Source organism: Trichomycterus rosablanca, chromosome 3 (assembly GCF_030014385.1).
Source record: "Trichomycterus rosablanca isolate fTriRos1 chromosome 3, fTriRos1.hap1, whole genome shotgun sequence".
NCBI classification, from domain to species: domain Eukaryota; kingdom Metazoa; phylum Chordata; class Actinopteri; order Siluriformes; family Trichomycteridae; genus Trichomycterus; species Trichomycterus rosablanca.
In genome coordinates, this window is record NC_085990.1 from 33,012,144 (window position 1) to 33,030,807 (window position 18,664).

The 18,664-nt window shown below is 39.1% G+C and overlaps 1 protein-coding gene across 1 annotated transcript in view; it reads left to right on the forward strand.

The window, feature by feature from the left end:
• Positions 1-18,664, forward strand: part of pard3aa (par-3 family cell polarity regulator alpha, a) — a 537,783-nt gene that overhangs the window by 390,566 nt on the left and 128,553 nt on the right. Inside the window, exon 19 of the mRNA XM_062991183.1 lies at positions 4,682-4,865. Within this exon, the coding sequence (XP_062847253.1) occupies positions 4,682-4,865 (184 nt within the window). The remainder of the gene's footprint in view (positions 1-4,681; positions 4,866-18,664) is intronic.

An 18,664-nucleotide genomic window follows, 5' to 3' on the forward strand; every position in this document is an offset into this window, starting at 1 on the left:
CCCAAAGAATGAGGTCAGCTGACTACCTGAATATACTGAACGACCAGGTTATTCTATCAATGGATTTTTTCTTCCCTGATGGCACGGGCATATTCCAAGATGACAATGCCAGGATTCATCGGGCTCAAATTGTGAAAGAGTGGTTCAGGGAGCATGAGACATCATTTTCACACATGGATTGGCCACCACAGAGTCCAGACCTGAACCCCATTGAGAATCTTTGGGATGTGCTGGAGAAGACTTTGTGCAGTGCTCCGAATCTCCCATCATCAATACAAGATCTTGGGGAAAAATTAATGCAACTCTGGACAGAAATAAATGTTGTGACATTGCAGAAGCTTGTGGAAACGATGCCACAGCGAATGCGTGCCGTAATCAAAGCTAAAGGTGGTTTAACCAAATATTAGAGTGTGTGACCTTTTTTTTGGCCAGGCAGTGTATAAACCTATTGATTCTAACAGTAACAAGCTGGCCTACATTACAAAAAATTCAAATGTGTTAAAGGAAAGAAAATGAATCTCTGAATCTCATTTTTAGCTAAGCATTAAGGCTCTGATACTGAATCATAATTTGCAGTTGCTAATAAAACTTGACCAAATCGTATTCCTGTTCTGGATAAAGCTGTTAGTGAGCTTTGTTAGTGAGTGATGTGAGCTTTCTGAAAATATAATCAAATCTGCTTTCTTTCTCCTCACATACAGAAAGAAATTGATCTTACCTCAACATATTTAAAGTTTAACACCAAGCACACGATACACATTTTGGTTCCTATTGTTATACTGTACATGCTGTATATCATGAAAAAAGAAAATTGCCTCCACTGTATGGTGATATTAGATATTTTTGCCATATTGCCCACTTCATGAAGCCTTTTCTCCTCGATGTATCTAGGTCAGGCTTCCCCTTACAGGCAGAATGAGCTGATCTGAACAGTAGTCCACGACCAATCAGAATTTGCATATTACTTGCTTGCATATTCCGATTCATGTCAGCCATGTCCAATTGGCTCCCAGACATCCTTGATAACAGGTTATTCTCCACTGGGGCTGTCTTATTCCTGTCCTCATTGTAATGCTTTCAGGCATAGAGCAGTAGGGAAGCCTTTGTCCTGTGTACTGGTAAAACAGTTTGTCCTTCATCTCTCCTTGCAGTACTTAGTAAATGAAGCAGCAGTTTTTTTTCTTTCTTCAAGCTGTTGCAGCTGTATTTGTTCTTGATTTTGTTTTATTATATTAAATTATAGCTTACAATTGGAGGCCACAATTACCACAAGTCTTATTTTTGGTGTCCCCCACCATATACTGACAGAACATTTATTCATTTGCACTCAGAGATGAATGAAAAGAAAAACCAACATACAGTTTTATAATATTATGCTTAGCAACCAGAGCTGATTTAGTTCACCTTGGCATAGATTCATCTAGTCTCTGAAACCTTACTTAAGGCAGGAAACACATTTCTTTCAAAATAATTTTGATGTGTGGTGTTTTGATGAAAGTGGATTGTGCTTTGTCTTCCAGCGATTCAGAACCTCTTATAGATGTACTTTGTGTTTTTTCATGTGCTTCAGCAGCTTTCTGACATATTGTACTAAAGCACAGGCATCATATTCATTCAGTGTGAGCATTTGACCACAGTGTCCAACTCTATTTATACTATTTATGGATGTATTACCCATGGGCATAAATGCTGATGATATTTAGTCCCTGTTTTATTAAAACTCTAGCCTAATATCTGTTTTTTTTACTAAGTTCCTGGCCCCCATACCTTAATTGTGAACCTTCTTAAAATGACACAGATTTCTTTCCCCCTTTTCTCCTGACTTTTAGAGTATCCAATTACCCGATTGCATTATGCTTCTTCTCTACTGATGTCAATCACTGCCCTGATTGAGGAGAGCGAGACTGACCCAACACCCCCCCCCCCCAACATGTGTGCATTAGCACATCTTTTCACCTGCACGAGACGAGTTCATATACGGATCAGCTTTGTGTACGGAGAGCCACACACTGATCAGCATTATTCCTCCACTCAATCAGCCAGCAGAGGTCGTAATTGCGTCAGTTATGAGGTCCCTATCCGGCTCCCACCCTGTATGAACAACAAGCCAATCGTCGTTCATGTAACCGCCCAACTACATGGCAGAGCTGAGTTTCGAAGTGACAAGTTCGAAATGTCAGCTCTGGTGTGCTAGCTTGTTTTTACCACTGTGCCACCTGAGCGCCATGACACAGATTTTTTATTTATTTATTTTTTTTTTTTTCCATGGCAGTCTAATACACTGTCCCTGCTTAGCATCCCTCCTTTCCAGTATTTAATGCAGCTGATGTAAAATTTGTTTATCAATTAATTGGTATTGCATCCAAGCTCTTGAGACTGTCCTGGGAGTAACAGCAAATCTTGAGATGGCACGTATGGATGTGACATCCTGGAGGAACTGGACTACCTGTGTAGCCTCAATGGGCTGCAGGTACAGCCTCATGCTACCACTAAAGACAAACACACTTGCAGAACACAAAACTAAAGAAGAATCAGTCAGGATGGATAAAAAGGAGAGCAATTTTCTGTTGCCATTACCTGCAGAGCCTTTTCATTTTTTGGTAGTTGTCTTCCTGCTGCCTCTCCAGTGCACATTTTATTTGCACCAAAGCAGGTGAAATTTTTGCTTCCTAACTGGACAAAATAATTGTCCAGAATATTGATATTCCTTAACCTGGTATTTGGTTTCACTGACAAACCCCTTCCTGATTTGGTATTTTATTACCCACAGCTATATTTTGGTGGCAACAGGGCTGTCAGACAACCCTGGCCAGGTAATAACAGCACCTCACCTTTGCAGCCGCCTTGTTTTCTATTAAAAGATTCAATTTAGCTAGCTAAAGATATTTTCAAAATGAGCTGCTTTGTTCTGGTTCACTGTGTCTGCATGCCACTAAATACTGGCTTATCTATCCCAAAGAGAAATGGGGGCAGTAGATTTTGCCACAAGGGTATATTGCATTTCTCTCTTAGTGATATTCAAATAAGTCAAATACAGTTTTCAATTTAGATAAAAGCAACCTGCTGGTGTCTGTCCCTCAGGTTAATAGTCAGACTTGACTGATAAGCGCAGGCATTTTTTTTCTTTAAGCTGACTTTTATTTACATAAAATCCCCAGTCATCTGGGGAAAAATGTGTCAGCCGCAGATACCCTGCTGAGCAAAAGCAGCTGTGCTGGGCTGTTTTGTTATCGTTTCTGGAAATACCAAATTTCAGAGTTGGTTGTTAACCAGATTTTAATTCATACTCATCCATTTAAATTTGAAGGAAATGAACACCTCGCTATTTCAAAAGGATGAGATTAAGTGTGGCATTTGATTGAGGTGGCAAAACATTAATTATTCTTTTGTACAGCTGGAATCAGTTTAATTAACCAAATTCGTGGCTTTTTGTGTTGGATGCAAATAACAAACTCAGTATAACAGCCTAACTAGGATGTTTTGATTGAAAGACTATTGATCTGTTGTTGAATCTGCTTTGTCGTCGCTGGTCTTTTTGTTGTACTAATAAGCAGTGTTTGTTAAATGAAGGGTCCATTATATAGCACTAATCATTTTCTCTCACTTCTTCTTTTGCCTTAGTCAGGACCAGATTGATTTTTTTTTGTGGATGTTTGATAATGCCAAGCTGAGTGCTTGCCTACACACAGACTCTCATCCAGCCCCCTAGGAGGCCTGGGCGATTACCATCTCTTGTGTGTTATCCGAGACGGCATCATTATGCGCTGCAGAAATTAGCACGCTTCTCTAATCTCGCATCCCAGTTTTAATTGCCAGATGCAGCTCATCCGTGCAGCTACACCGCCTTTGCACTTCAGAGCCAGATAAGCTGGTTCACATGGGATGAAGAAAGGAAAGAAGTGATAAAACTGATATTAGCAAATTTTGTGTTTATTATATGGCGAGCTTTAGAGTACAGCATTAAAAAGTCATATACACTGTTAGAATTCTGCTTACTGTCCATTTCATAGTGGTTTTTTTTCTTTCTTTCTTGCTTTCAGACAGGTGTTGAGTATTCATAATCTGTTAATCACACATGCCTAGTTAACAGCCATACTGCAGAATTAATAGCCACACCTATTCTTCTCCTCATTTACTCATTCAGAACTGATTTGAACTATACCTATTATTACAATATATTCAGTGCAGCAGGTTATTCAGAATGGAATAATCAGTCTGCTTGTTTCTATTTTATTTATAAGTAATATGATGTTTGATGTCATATTCTAAGTTCTATAGGTACTGATACAGGGGCTGATCACATTTAACTATCTAAGCACATGGAAAGTCAGAACAAAATTATTGTTATAGTATTGTTATCTTGCTACTTTCCTTTCATTTCTTTCCATTTTTTCTTCCCTGTAAAATGTTAACAGTGCATATTCTACATGTAAATACTGCAGCATGTATAAGGACAATTTGTCTATTTGGGAAATTTTACATAAATTGGAATCCATATAGTCTTGACCCAACTGCTGGGAAGTTAGTATAGGATATTGGCAAAAATCCAGAGTGCTGATGTCAATATATATTTTTGACATGCCGATGTCATGTTTCTGGTATAAACAATAATAAAAATTTATCCATGCATTAATTAATTAATTAATTAATTATTTTATTTATTTATCTATTTACTTTTTAGTGGAGGAAGACACGGAGGGAAGCTCCGTCTCAACAGCCAACGACATGCCAGCAGGTGGAGCAACCTACCGGGAAGACCAGGTGAATGGTGGAAGAGAGCGCAAGAAGGAGAAAGATGAAAAGGAGAAGAAGGACAAGAACAAACCCAAGAAAGGCATGCTCAAAGGCCTGGGAGACATGTTCAGGTATGATTAAATGATGATGAATCAGCCTTAAACTAAAACTGAAAGCAGTATTTTAGTTGGTTATTTGGTTGTGGTGTGGTGCACTGATTTTAGAAAACTCTTAAGCCTGGTTCATGCATCAAAAATGCTTTGGAATAGTTTAGCAGCATACGGTTTTTAGTGCACATTATATCGGCTGTTTAATTAAATGTTTCCTTTCCCAGGGTGACACCGAATCACAGAATTAAATCTTGGGAGCACTGGCCAAAAAGCAACTTAAAAAGTGACTTAAAGTCTGAAATACTACATAATCTCTGTATTAATTTGCCCAAAAGTATGTGGACACTTAACCATGAGTTTGTTGGACATCCAACCTTAACAGCCTCCACTCTGTTGGGAAGCTGTCTACAAAAGTCTTTTAAAATTTTTACCTATTTAGTTAAAAGGCCATTTTTTAGATTACACCCTGATGCTCAACAGTCCAGTTTATCCCAAAGGAGTCAAGTGTTCAGTGGGGTTCAGGTTAGGGCACTGTGCAGGTCACTGTAGTTCCCTCATACTAACCTAATCTACTTAATGGAACTGGCTTTGCTTACAGGAGCACAGTTATGTTTAAACAAAAAAGGCATTTCCCAAAAGGTCGGGTGCACATTAATTTTATAGAGCTGTTAGCAATGGATATGATTAAAACTTTTAAACTTAGTACTAAGGGTACTTTTAAACACATTGTGACGTTTGGAACACAGCCATGGACCATATATCTGCACCATACGTTACTATCTTGACACCTACCTTTATTTACAGTTTGTATTGTCCATTAAGTGCAGAGGTGTCCACCAAGTATAGGATCTTCTGTTTTTGTGAAAGTTATCAAAAGCCTGTTTGGAAGAAGTGTAAACCATGGAGATGCTAACCTGTGGTCATAACACTGAGGTAGCTCAAGGCAGTTTGGACAGGGATGGTTTTTAATGAGAGACAATGTATTATTCATCCCACAGCACAGGCAGGGCCAAGGTAGCAAACATACACCTGAAAACACTGTTAGGCCAGAGTTATCTGCTGCTGCTACATGACCAGCATTGTTTATATGCTCCTCGGCTTATCTATTATGTATCTGGAGAATTATAAGTGATTTTCAGCAGAAACAGGTCAAGGCTCTAACCTTTTTTTGTTATCTGACAGATTTTCATTTTGAGTCATCCAGCAGCATGAAGCTATCACATGTGAATGACTATTTATGATTACTGACGTGGTTTGTTGTTCATGGTAGTATGCTGTTCATGCACATAACCATTTTTGAATGACCACAGGAGCACAGTAAAGTTAAGGTCCTGTGCTATGATGGAAAAACCTTCTTGCACAAGAAGAAACACCCTGAACAGAATATTAATCAGTCACAGCTACACACACTCACACAACATCTTCACATAACCTTAGGGCCAATTTGGGGGTGGCTCAGTGGGTAGCACTGTTGACTCACAGCAAGAGGGTCCTGGGGTTGATTCCCAGGTGGAGAGATCTGGGTCCTTTCTGTGTGGAGTTTGCATGTTCTCCCCGTGTCTGTGTGAGTTTCCTCCGGGAGCTCTGGTTTCCTCCCACAGTCCAAAGACTTGCAAGTGAATTGGAGATACAAAACTGTCCTGTCATAAATGTAACCAAAGTGTGTAAAACATGATGTTGAAATCCTAATAAAAATATAAATAAATAAATAGGGCCAATTAAGAACAACCAATGTATTTGATGCTAGATTTTAAAAGGCACACTGGAGTACCTGGAGGCAAACCAGACGGATACAGGGTTAATATAAAGACCTCTCATGCATACTGACTGAAGGTGAGAATAAACACCCATGTTCTTAAGACCCTTGTTGGTGTGTTGCACCCACTATGTTGTCCTCATGACTTTTTTTATATAAACAAATGGCCACTGGAAGAAAGACATCTTGTAACGGGAAAGCAAAACAGTGAACACTTTCAGAAGCAGACGATTGAGTTCAGGAAACTGTGGAACTGACATTATCTTAGGTGTCCTGTCTCTCGTTAAAGGGCGTGTTCAACAGAGCCCGTGCCAAGCTAATTAAACCCAGGCCACTGTTAATTATTTTGATTTGTGCCTGTTTGAATGTGGAATGAATTAGCAGTGCTCTTATCAGTGCACTATGTTGCATTGTGGAGGATTAGAGTAATCGGATTAGTTAGCGGAGCAGCACAGCGCTCAGACCAGCAATAAAGATGACAAGTGTTTCTAGATCATGTTTCAGGAACTCGGAGAGGTCGCTTATTACGACCGCTAATTTCTGTTTTGCTTCTCGTTTGTCTCCTGTGGAGCAAACGCAAATGCTAATTATGAAAGCACAATCAAAACCTTGTGTACATACACACACTCACACACCTAGTGTCAGTCATTTAAAAAAAAAAGTGTGTGTGTGCACATGCACGTGTGTTGGGGAAATGAGTGTAAGGGCCTGTTTGCTTCTGGATGAAAGGTTGTTAGTCTTTCCCCCTAGGCAGTGGTGGGTGGTTTAGCCCCAACTTCCTTCACATCATCTCTCTTCATTAGAGGCAAGTGACAGTACCAAACAGAGGGGTGGGGGGGTGTAGCATGTGCCTAAACCACCCTCCCACTATTTTTGGGCATATATATACACTGTTATGAGGCATAACATTATGACCACCTCCTTGTTTCTACACTCACTGTTCATTTTATCAGCTCCACTTACCATATAGAAGCACTTTGTAGTTCTACAATTACTGACTAGTCCATCTGTTTCTTTGCATACATTTTTAGCCTGCTTTCACCTTGTTCTTCAGGACCCCCACAGAACCACTACAGAGCAGGTATTATTTAGGTGGTGGATCATTCTCAGCACTGCAGTGACAATGACATGGTGGTGGTGTGTTAGTGTGTGTTGTGCTGGTATGAGTGGATCAGACACAGTAGCGCTGCTGGAGTTTTTAAATACCGTGTTCACCCACTGTCCACTCTATTAGACACCCCTAGCTAGTTGGTCCACCTTGTAGATGTAAAGTCAGAGACGATCGCTCATCTGTTGCTGCTGTTTGAGTTGGGTCATCTTCCAGACCATCAGTGGTCACAGGACGCTGCCCATGGGGCGCTGTTGGTTGGATATTTTTGGTTGGTGAACTATTCTCAGTCCAGCAGTGACAGTGACACACCACCACCATGTCAGTGTCACTGCAGTGCTGAGAATGATCCACCACCCAAATAATACCTGCTCTGTGGGGGTCCTGGGAGAGTCCTGACCATTGAGGAACAGCATGAAAGGGGGCAAACAAAGCATGCAGAGAAACAGATGGACAACAGTCAGTAATTGTGGAACTACAAAGTGCTTCTATATAATAAGTGGAGCTGATAACATGGACAGTGAGTGCATGTGTGAGCAATGTTTAGTTCTCGTTGCATTACTCGGTACTGATTATTCTATGAAAAGCAGACACATGGATTCTGTTTGAGTTGCTCCATTGCTGCTGTTGGAGCTGATCTGAACGCCTGGCTGAACTTGCTCTGATGCTTTCTTAGCACTCAGCTCATGTACACACTGATTGAGCCACAGCATAGAGCTTAATTAATGAAGCAAGAGAAAAGGAAATAGAATGAGAGAGAAGAGGATGAAATGATGGAGGGTGATGATTAAGTGCAAAACTGTTTGGGGACAAAGATTTGAAAATTTGAAGAGAAAGTTAGAGTAGGTGAACAGTAAAGCAGAAAGGGTGTGAAAAGCAGAGGAAATTAGAGAAAAGTTAAAATGTTGGAAATGATCAATACAGCTTAATAAATGTTGTTTCTGACAGAGAATCCTCACCTAAGTACAGTGAATTAAAAGTGTGATTAATAACGTGCACACAAGTAAGTTGCCTAGTGCTTAAGGTACTGGACTAGTAAGCAGAAGGTAGCTGGTCAAACCCCACCACTGCCAGGTTGCCACTTTTGGGCCCTTTTTCCAACTCATGCCTAGAAAACTAACACATTTCAGGGCATAGTGGGGACAAATTTGACTTTTAAAAAAAGTAATACAGAAATGTGTTATTTAAAAAAAAAAAGACAAATTTAGTGATTTTATAAAGAAATGGGACACAGTGATATTGTGGGCATAGTAGGCATTTCAAAAAGAGGTGAGGACAAAGCTAATTCAAAATTTAACTGGCAACAAAATAGGGCACAAATTAAAGGGAGGCAAACGACTCACCTTCCAGACATGATGAAACATTGTTTGTTTTCTGTATGAATTACAGCTTTCCCTACTACCCAGCCCTCTTTCATTTCCGCCTGTGTATTTTACATTTAGAGCAGGCACTTTTCCATGGCTGCTGAAGCTGTGCATGATGGGCCACGGTTGATAAGGGGGTGAATGTTTGAGGAGAAAAAGAATGTGATGGTAGGAGGCATAAATGAGTGTACTGAAGTGAACTAGGACACAGGAGTGCAGGACAAAGGGATTTTTTTTTTTTCGTGTAACAATCATTGGCTTGTGGCGAAAACATCCCATTATGCTCACAGTTTAGGGTCTGATTAGAAATGCAAGCCCCACTTACCACTCTAAAAGTGACCCCTAAATTTCAAAGAAGTCTGATAATGTATGCCCCCAAACCAACCATCACGTCTCACCTCGACCTAGAGTGACAGTTTGATGTGGTGCCTGAGGCGAGAGAGACCTAGACAGACACGCACAGGGTGAAAGACAGTGCAAGAGCATCTTTATTTTGGTCCACATGTCCGTATTTGGCTGGCTGTTAACAATGGCTAGGAGCCTTTTAAATAATTGTGTTAAAGATTTATCTCTCATACACACACACACACACACACGAGAATAATCATTCATTTATTCATTCATTCATTCGTAAATTCGGCAGACACTTTTGTTCAAAGCAAACTACATTCAGCCTAATGTCATGTACAGGGACTTGCTTGGGGCCTATGACCTGGCCGCTTGGCAGAGCTGGGATATGAAATCACAATCGTCTGACACAACTGTCCAGATACAAGGTTTATGGTGTATTTAGTTTGGTAATTTAAAACTTAGTTTAATTTAGTTTAGTAATTTTACTCCTGCACTCTGGAGTTTGGTGTACTGGGCATGTGTGAAATCAGTTTACGAGCCAGAGTAAAACATGTAACTTTACTGTGCTTGTTTAAGTTTCACACTAGTAAGAAACAGGATGCTGTAATCAGTGGATAAATCACAGAGACGGTATTTCACATACATTTTGCATTTAGTCATTGACATATACAGTAGACTGAGTAATGAAAATTAACTACAATTAATAAAATCACTTTGTTGCTTTTTCTTTGCACAAAACAAACATAATAATATAATAATAATAAGTTTATTAATCATAAAAACAAAAGATATTATTACTATTATTATTATTATTTTTTTTTTTTTTTTTTTTTTATTGTTTTACCTGCGGTACGGATTCGCCTAAAGAGTTGATTAGTGACAAAGAAATCAATGCTGGGATTCAGAAGGATCAGCCTGTATAATCACAATCCTTTAATGATGTCATTCTGTCCTAAATGAACCATTAATCTCTCGGGTACAGACACGAGCATGAAAACCTTAAACTCTGCAACACTGGTTCCATATGACATATTGTCATATGATGTTACTATAATATCACTTTATCACCCTGTGTTTATCAAATGTGATAGACCCTGTTTCTTTATATCTTAAATTAGTATTTCCACACATATTCTTTACAGATGTGTATATGCTTTAGGAGAGAACCATACTTATAACTATCTAGTAGTATCATTGACTGGTATGATAATATATACTGATGAGGCAAAACATAAGGACAATCCACACGAAAATGTGCATGACAATGCATGTGTCCATACAACTTTGCATGTGATGGTCAAGGATTATGTTAACCTGATGGTAGTTACTCGTAGTTAACATGTTGAATGTTGCATTTAGACTTGAGTAACTAAGATAAGCCAAATTGTTATGGCCAGACAATTGGGGTAAAGAACCTTTAAACCAGCAGGGGGTTCTATTAGTATGAGTACCTAGCAACAGTGGCACAAACTGCCGACAGGTTGCTGGGCAGCCAAGACTCACTGGTCACAGAGGACATGAAAGCTATGGCATATGGTGTGGATTCACAGAATGAATAAATATTGGAAAGATGTAGGGAACCGAATAATCAGGCTGTGTAATACAGTGCTGCAATGTGAAGGTCCAAGTAAACAAACTCACACCAAAATAATCAAATTAGTTCTTAAAGAATAAGGGGTGTTTAACAGATACAATAACACATCATGGAATATGTGATTCAAATATCCTAACACTCACTGTACTAGGCTGTACAAGGGGTGGTACTCAGTGTTCTTGAAATAGTAGCTTTGTTATGTAATATATTGGATGATATTTGAAATGCAACAGCTCTCCTCTGCTCCATGTGCAGCCTGGTACATTGAGATTTACACTCATGTGAATGTGGTGCTTATTCTCCCATTGTAAGTTGTTTCCTCACTTAGAGGCAGATTTATTTTAAAGGGGAAAAAATGCCGCTTTGCAAAAAAGTTGAAGCCCCAGTGGCCGGCAGCTCTATGCCAGTTTTTTAATTTAAAGCAAATCTTCAAACAGTATTAATCAGGTGTGTTGTTTGTGTGTGTAAATGACAGTCTAGATGATTTATTACTATACATTGATTCATTCCGGATATCGGTTTCATTCCAGAAAGTGCTTTCTTTTTTAGCAGTTAACATCTGTGAAATCAGCATCCTTTCCATCAGACATAGTATTCCGAAATGATGTTAATTCAAACCGTGATTCGGTTCATAGCATGTGTATTTTTTAAGTATTAGGTCATAGGTTTGAAGCACAGCTTGAGCTTGTTTTGAGCACTATTCCATATACATTGTGTGAAAAACTTCTCCATTCTTCATTGTTTCTCACACTTCTCTGCTCATTAGTATGCACATGTCCACTTAAATTAGCCAAGCTTTGCAAATATGAGTGTGGTTTAATCAGGAAAAGTCTGTCATCTGGGACTGTAGTGTGTTAGCACTCTGATTTCATTAACTGCACACTATGAATGCACAAGTTTTCTTGCTTTTCTTCCTGTGTATCTTGATTCATTGTCTTGTTCTGAAAGACGGACATGACATATGCAATAAAAAGCACATTCTAAAATAATATCAGAAGGGCAGCAGGGCAGTATTGTATTGTCCTTTGCACAATATGATAGTGGGAAATATTGAAAAATGACTTTTCATTGAAATGTCAGTAGCTTCATGTGTACACATAACCCAGGAATCCTCAAAACAAAGACCCTGTTTGTACAACAACCTGCTAAAATGAGTATAATGCTATATGAGATGTGCAAAATAAATACATTTAAAAAGTTTAATTAAATATAAGAGATTTTGCAGTGCAATGTAAGAGATTAATCATAAAATGGACTTAAATCAGGCCTGGGCGATTATTATATCTCTATTATGATTGGCTTTTTTTGAAGTGGTCAGTGGCGATGGGCTTAAAAGCTTTTTTCGTTGGTCACTGAGGGGGCTGCCTTAAAGGCTCAGCCCAGTATGTTTTCATCCATCCCTGTCAGTCAGAATCCCAGCAGGGACCGCAGCAAACACAGTAGTGCCATGCTGTATTTACTACAGAGGATTGCATTCATATACAGAGCAAGCGCACAAAGCAGGTAGTGTAGTCATGGTCAGAATAAATATAAATTTGTTCCCACATTGATTAGTATGGCATCTGCAATATTTGGACTGGCTAATGGGTGGTCAGTTTATGCTGGCTGTATAGATCAAATGCTCTGAGAATGCAGTGCGATTTCTAATTACACCACTTGGGAATAAAGCACAGTTTACAACACCTTTAGGGCAATGCACACCATATGGCCAAAAGTATGTGGACATCTGACCCTGAACTTTGGCCACTAATCAGAATAGGATTTATTGGCTGAATGTTTGAACAAGAAATTAGTTTTAGCCATTGGTGTTTTTAATATGCGACAGGTTGCTCGGTGGGTAGCACTGTCTCCTCACAGCAAGAAGGTCCTGGGTTCGATCCCCAGGCTGGGTGGTCCAGGTCCTTTCTGTGTGGAGTTTGTATGTTCTCCTCGTGTCTGCGTGGTTTTCCTCCGGGAGCTCAGGTTTTCTCTCAAAGTCCAAAAACATGCAGTCAGGTTAATCGGAGACACTCAGTTGCCCTGTAGGTGAATGAGTGAATGTGTGTGTGTGTGTGTTTGTGTGTGTGTGTCTGCCCTGGCGCCCCGTCCAGGGTGTTACTGCGTGCCTTGTGCCTACTGAAAAGATGGGATAGGCTCCAGCACCCCACCCTACTTGGATAAACGGTTAAGAAAGTGAGTAAGTGTATTTAGTATGATCTGCAATATACATATAATATACAGACAATATACAAGCAACATACAGATTATATAAAGACAAGCTATATACATTTGTGTGTTAGTGCGAACAACAGTGTTACTGACGTGAAGCAGTGTTTTATCTGGACAATCTCGAAGCTGTTGCCTAGCAAATAACATTACTGGTCAGCTATTTATGATGGTGACGACATGCTCCTGTGTCTGGTAGTACTAGTTACAGTGTTCTCTAGCATATGCCGAAGGGGAGTAGTTGGAAAAGGTTGTGTTCTGTGAGGAATCTGCAGTGATTTTCCCTGTCAGTTTCATTGTTCTTAAAGAGTACAAGTCCTGGAATGTGGACAGGGGTGCATCAAGGATTTATTATAATAGGCACCAGCTCTCAACCGACTCAAACACCTATGCAACTGGCATTTTAGACTGAGCTATTTAATAACTATTTTAACTTGTTGTTATTGAATGACTAGAAGATATATAGAGTGGCAGAGCTGGTAAATCACAAAGTCTGATTATGTTTCTGTATAATTCCTGTACAATAAATCTAATGTCAGATGGTCATATTATGTAATTCACATTTATGGCAATCAGCTACTTTTATTCGAAGTGACTTGACTGGATATATTGCAGAGCAATTGAGGATTAATGGCCTTGCTCATGGGGGCAACACTGACAACTAGGCAGTGGTGGGGATGGAGTCAGCTACCTTCTGATTACCAGTCCAGTATCTTAACCACTGAGTTACCACTGCCCATAATACCACTATGTCCCATCACAAAAAGCTGTGCACATGTAGCCAGTTTGGTACATAGCTTGTTGGGCCTATAGCCAGACTATCAGTGGGACTGTTATAACTGCATTTGGAACAACTGGCTCAGCTTTAACAGCTTTTACTCCTCTAGTCAGACCCGAGTATGCTGAAGTTTAGTATTCTCATTGAATCTGAAACCTTGTTATAAATGAAACAAGATCCACGAGCATCCACCCAACACTAAAATGGCCAAATCCTGGAGGGATCTTGTTAAAGAGGATGATTTAATATCACAGCACTTACAGAGAAGTGCTCACTTTGTATTAATAAATGCACTGCTTACATATACACACACTGGCTTTGTCTCTGGTCAGAGCCAAAATTGAAAACACCAATTATCCTCTGATCAACTCACCCTGTCTCTTTCTGTGTTTTTGCCCATAATTCTATTAGAAGATGACACAGTTTTGAACAGAAGAAAATGCCTAAAGCCAAATCTTTGGGGAATCTCCCTGGGGAAGAGCTGAAGAGTAACAAGACAACACAAAGGGCCAGAGAAACACGACAGCCTGTTCTGTCTGCTCAGAGAAATACAATTGTAAATGCTAAAGCAGTAGCAATAACAAAAAAGCAAATGTGTTTAGATTTGCGTACACTATTAAGCTTTTAAAACCCAGCAAAGTTACTGTCATAAAAAAGCAAATAAGTTTCAGCTAAATGTTTCATGGATTTGACAGTTGCATTCTACTTTTCCATAAAGGTACATCTACATGTATTTATAAATTTATACATACATTATACATCATACAGACACTTTTATCCAAAATGACGTAAAGTACTGTAACAGTATACTGTCTAAGCAATTGAGGTTTATGGGCCTTGCTCAAGGGCCCAACAGTGACAACCTGGCAATGGTGGGGCTTGAACCAGTGATCTTTCAATTACTAGTTCAGTACATTAACCACAATTCTACTACTGCCCACTATTATTAGGTGTAAACAAAAATACATCAAAAAATGTCACACCAAATTAATAACCTTTGTTGGCAGTTTCAGCTTTAAGACTTTCTATATCAGTTATTTATGGCCTTAAATTATAACCCTTTTGCATTCATTTTGACCCATTTCTTTTGGCAAATTGTCCTTAATTTCTTAACATTGCGAAATGTCCCAAAGACTTGACCATGCACTGCATTTTCTTTTTCGTTTGAAACCAGTTTTAAGCAACTGGCTTTATGTTTGGGGCTGTTTTGCTAACTTGTCTAAATGTACTCTCCTGGCTAAATGTAATTTTTCTAGCTGATAATATATCTCTTTTAATGTTTCACCTCCATGCTTCACTGTGTATGGTATGGTGTTCCTGGAATCATTTGCACTGATTTTCTCACTCTAAACATGATGTGTTGAATTATTGTCCAATAATGGATTTCTTTATTCTTTCTTTATTTGATTATTGTTCTTAATAGTGTGTGCAATGCTTGTGTGCTAATTTTAGATAAGTTATGCTGGTTGACAAAGTGTAGTTCTCTCTGAAATACACTTCAAAGTATTTCCTGCACATCGTGCTTTAAAAAGAGCACTTGGGACTCAGCTTAGGGCTAAACTTACTCTTCCAACTTACTGTTGTTTTAGATAACCATTGCTAGAGTTCTTTAATTCTGGTTTCTTGTAAATTAGTTGGTAAACAGCAGTGGTGCACTGGTTTCAACAGCTGACATGAGTGTCCTCACGTTGAGTTTAATTTATTTATTTAAGTCTGACTTTTTGCTTTCTTGTGTTTATTGGTAATTGCATTCTATTTAGTGTAGAGTTTCTCCTCCTGTAATGAGTTTGGTTATTCTTTTCCTGTTTCACATTGTGTCTTTGTTTTATGCTTTAGCTTTCTTTACACTCTAGTTTTAACAACACACCAGTTTAAAACACAATCCAAAACTTTTTAAGCTGGAGATGCAAAAATCTTTGCACACAGTTAGATTTTACATGCCTTTAAATTGGATGTCTATGACAGAAGAGCAGCTAATCAGCCCATGGTGTGTCTATAGCCAAAGTAATACTAATTTAACGCAAGCTTTAAGAATAGCACTGTACACACTGGCTGTTGGAAACATTAGCTCTAAAAGACTTGTATAAGGATGCAGAATTGCAAGTATTGTAAGCAACGAAAAGTGCTTCTGGTGCAATATATAAATAGTAGATGGAGTGAAAGTCATTACACACTTGAACTGGAATGCATAGGAATCAAGCTTTTAATAAGTAGGTTATGTGTATAAGAGAAAACTTTTCACACACACACACACACACACACACACACACACACACTCACACACACACACATCCAAATTCAGTTCCACAAATCAGGGAATAAAATGATGCACTGTTAATAGGTTGGTTTAGCATTGAAATTACATTAAATAATGTAATGCCACTGGACTCTGGTTCTGTGCAGTGACAAACCACGCTTTTCTATCTGTCTGTACATCCATCAGTCTGTCTGTCCGTCTGTCCATCCATCCATCTAAAGGATTTTGCTAAACCATTGCAGTGTTCTACTGTGCTAAAGTTGTAGCTTGGAGCATTTGTTGGCACACTCATTAATCACAGCGAGGCTGGTAGGCGTACAGTACAGTACATTGACTACATTCTTCAAAACCAAATCTTCTGCTCTACCTACTTTGGCTGTGAATATTATTTAAATGTACTAATAATATGTTTTATCTACAGTCCCTGACAGAAGTTCTGTCGCTTATCCCTGTTGTGGAAACAAAAGCTTATAACCTGACTTTAAATTCATCCATTGGTTTTAGAAATGACTCATATGAAAGCTAAAACCCTCCCAAATGAGGTTTAATTTACGAAAATAAATTTGCTTCACTGCAGAAATATTGATCATTTAATGAACACAGAAAGGTCAGATTTTGGCAAGACAAAAGTTTTGTCGCCTTGTCATATAATGCACCCAATCCTAGTTTACAGCCTCACCTGTGCTCACTAATTGATCGGTTAATTAGTGGGTGTGTATAAAAAGAACCCCAGCACCCCAGACCTTCACTTGAACTGCAACTTCACCTCTGACAACATGCCAAAAATCCACCCTGCGACCAAAGCCTTGATTATCAAGAGGCTGAAGACCAGATCCACTGCAGAGGTGGCTGGCACCTTTAATGTGTCTCAGCGTCAAGTACAAAGAATTAAAAAAAGATTTGAAGAGACTGGAGATGTTTTTGACAAGCCCAGGTCCGGCAGACCCCGCAAGACAACTGCTAAGGAGGAACGTTTGTTGGTTAGAAAATCCAAAGCCAGCCCCTCTTCCACTGCAGCAGAGCTCCACCAGGCCTGGTCACCTCGATTCTGTCTCGAAATGGCCTCCATGGTCGAATCAGTGCCCAGAAGCCAGCACTAAACAAAAGGCAATTAAAAAAACGTGTGGCATTTGCCAAGGCCTGCTAAACGGATGGACGCTGGAAAAGTGGCAGAAGGTGGATTTCTCAGATGAATCTTCAGTTGAATTACACCACAGCCGCCGCAAATACTGCAGGAGACCTACTGGAGCCCGTATGGATCCAAGATTCACCCAGAAAACTGTTAAGTTTGGTGGTGGAAAGATCATGGTCTGGGGTTACATTCAGTATGGGGGTGTGTGAAACATTTGCAAGGTGGAAGGCAATATCAATAGCCTAAAATATCAAGAAGTATTAGCTACCTCTTACATTCCCAATCATAAAAGGGGTCAAATTTTGCAGCAGGATGGTGCTCCATCTCATACATCCATCTCTACATCAAAGTTCCTCAAGGCGAAGAAGATCAAGGTGCTCCAGGACTGGCCAGCCCAGTCACCAGACATGAACATAATTGAGCATGTTTGGGGTAGGATGAAAGAGGAAGCTTGGAAGACAAAACCAAAGAATCTTGATGAACTCTTTGCTATTCCTGATGACTTCATCAATAAATTGTATGAATCATTGTCGAACCGCATGGATGCAGTCCTTAAAGCTCATGGAAGTCACACAAATTTTAAATATGGCTCTAACAGCACCACAACTTCATTCACCAATGTTATGAAACATATCTTTGTATTTGAAGTACATTATTTGTTTGAATTTCACATTACTTTCTGTGGGCGACAAAACTTTTGTCTTGCCAAAATCTGACCTTTCTGTGTTCATTAAATGATCAATATTTCTGCAGTGAAGCAAATTTATTTATTTATTAAACCTCATTTGGGAGGGTTTCAGCTTTCATATGAGTCATTTCTAAAACCAGTGGATGAATTTAAAGTCAGGTTATAAGCTTTTGTTTCCACAACATGGATAAGCGACAGAATTTCTGTCAGGGACTGTAGTTGTCTGTGATAACTTGAATTTCTTTTACCTGAAAAAAAAAAAAAGCATTTTATAGCAAGCTGTGATAAGTGATGGAAACAATAAAACATATTGTACCATACACATGTCTGCATATAAAATTATAAAGGCATTTTTCCTTTTTTCATGCTGTGGGAGAACAATTTGCTGGCATGGTTAGGGTTCATTTGCAGGGTCACTGTGAATCAATACAAAGTCATTCTGACTCATCGCCTGATCAATATGACAGCGTTTCAATTCTAATAGACATGGTCTTTTCAAGGATGTTACTAAGCGGTTTAATAAATGAAGAATTTGTGTTAGCTTTAAGTCCAATTACTAACCAATGGGAGATTTTCAGACAACATGT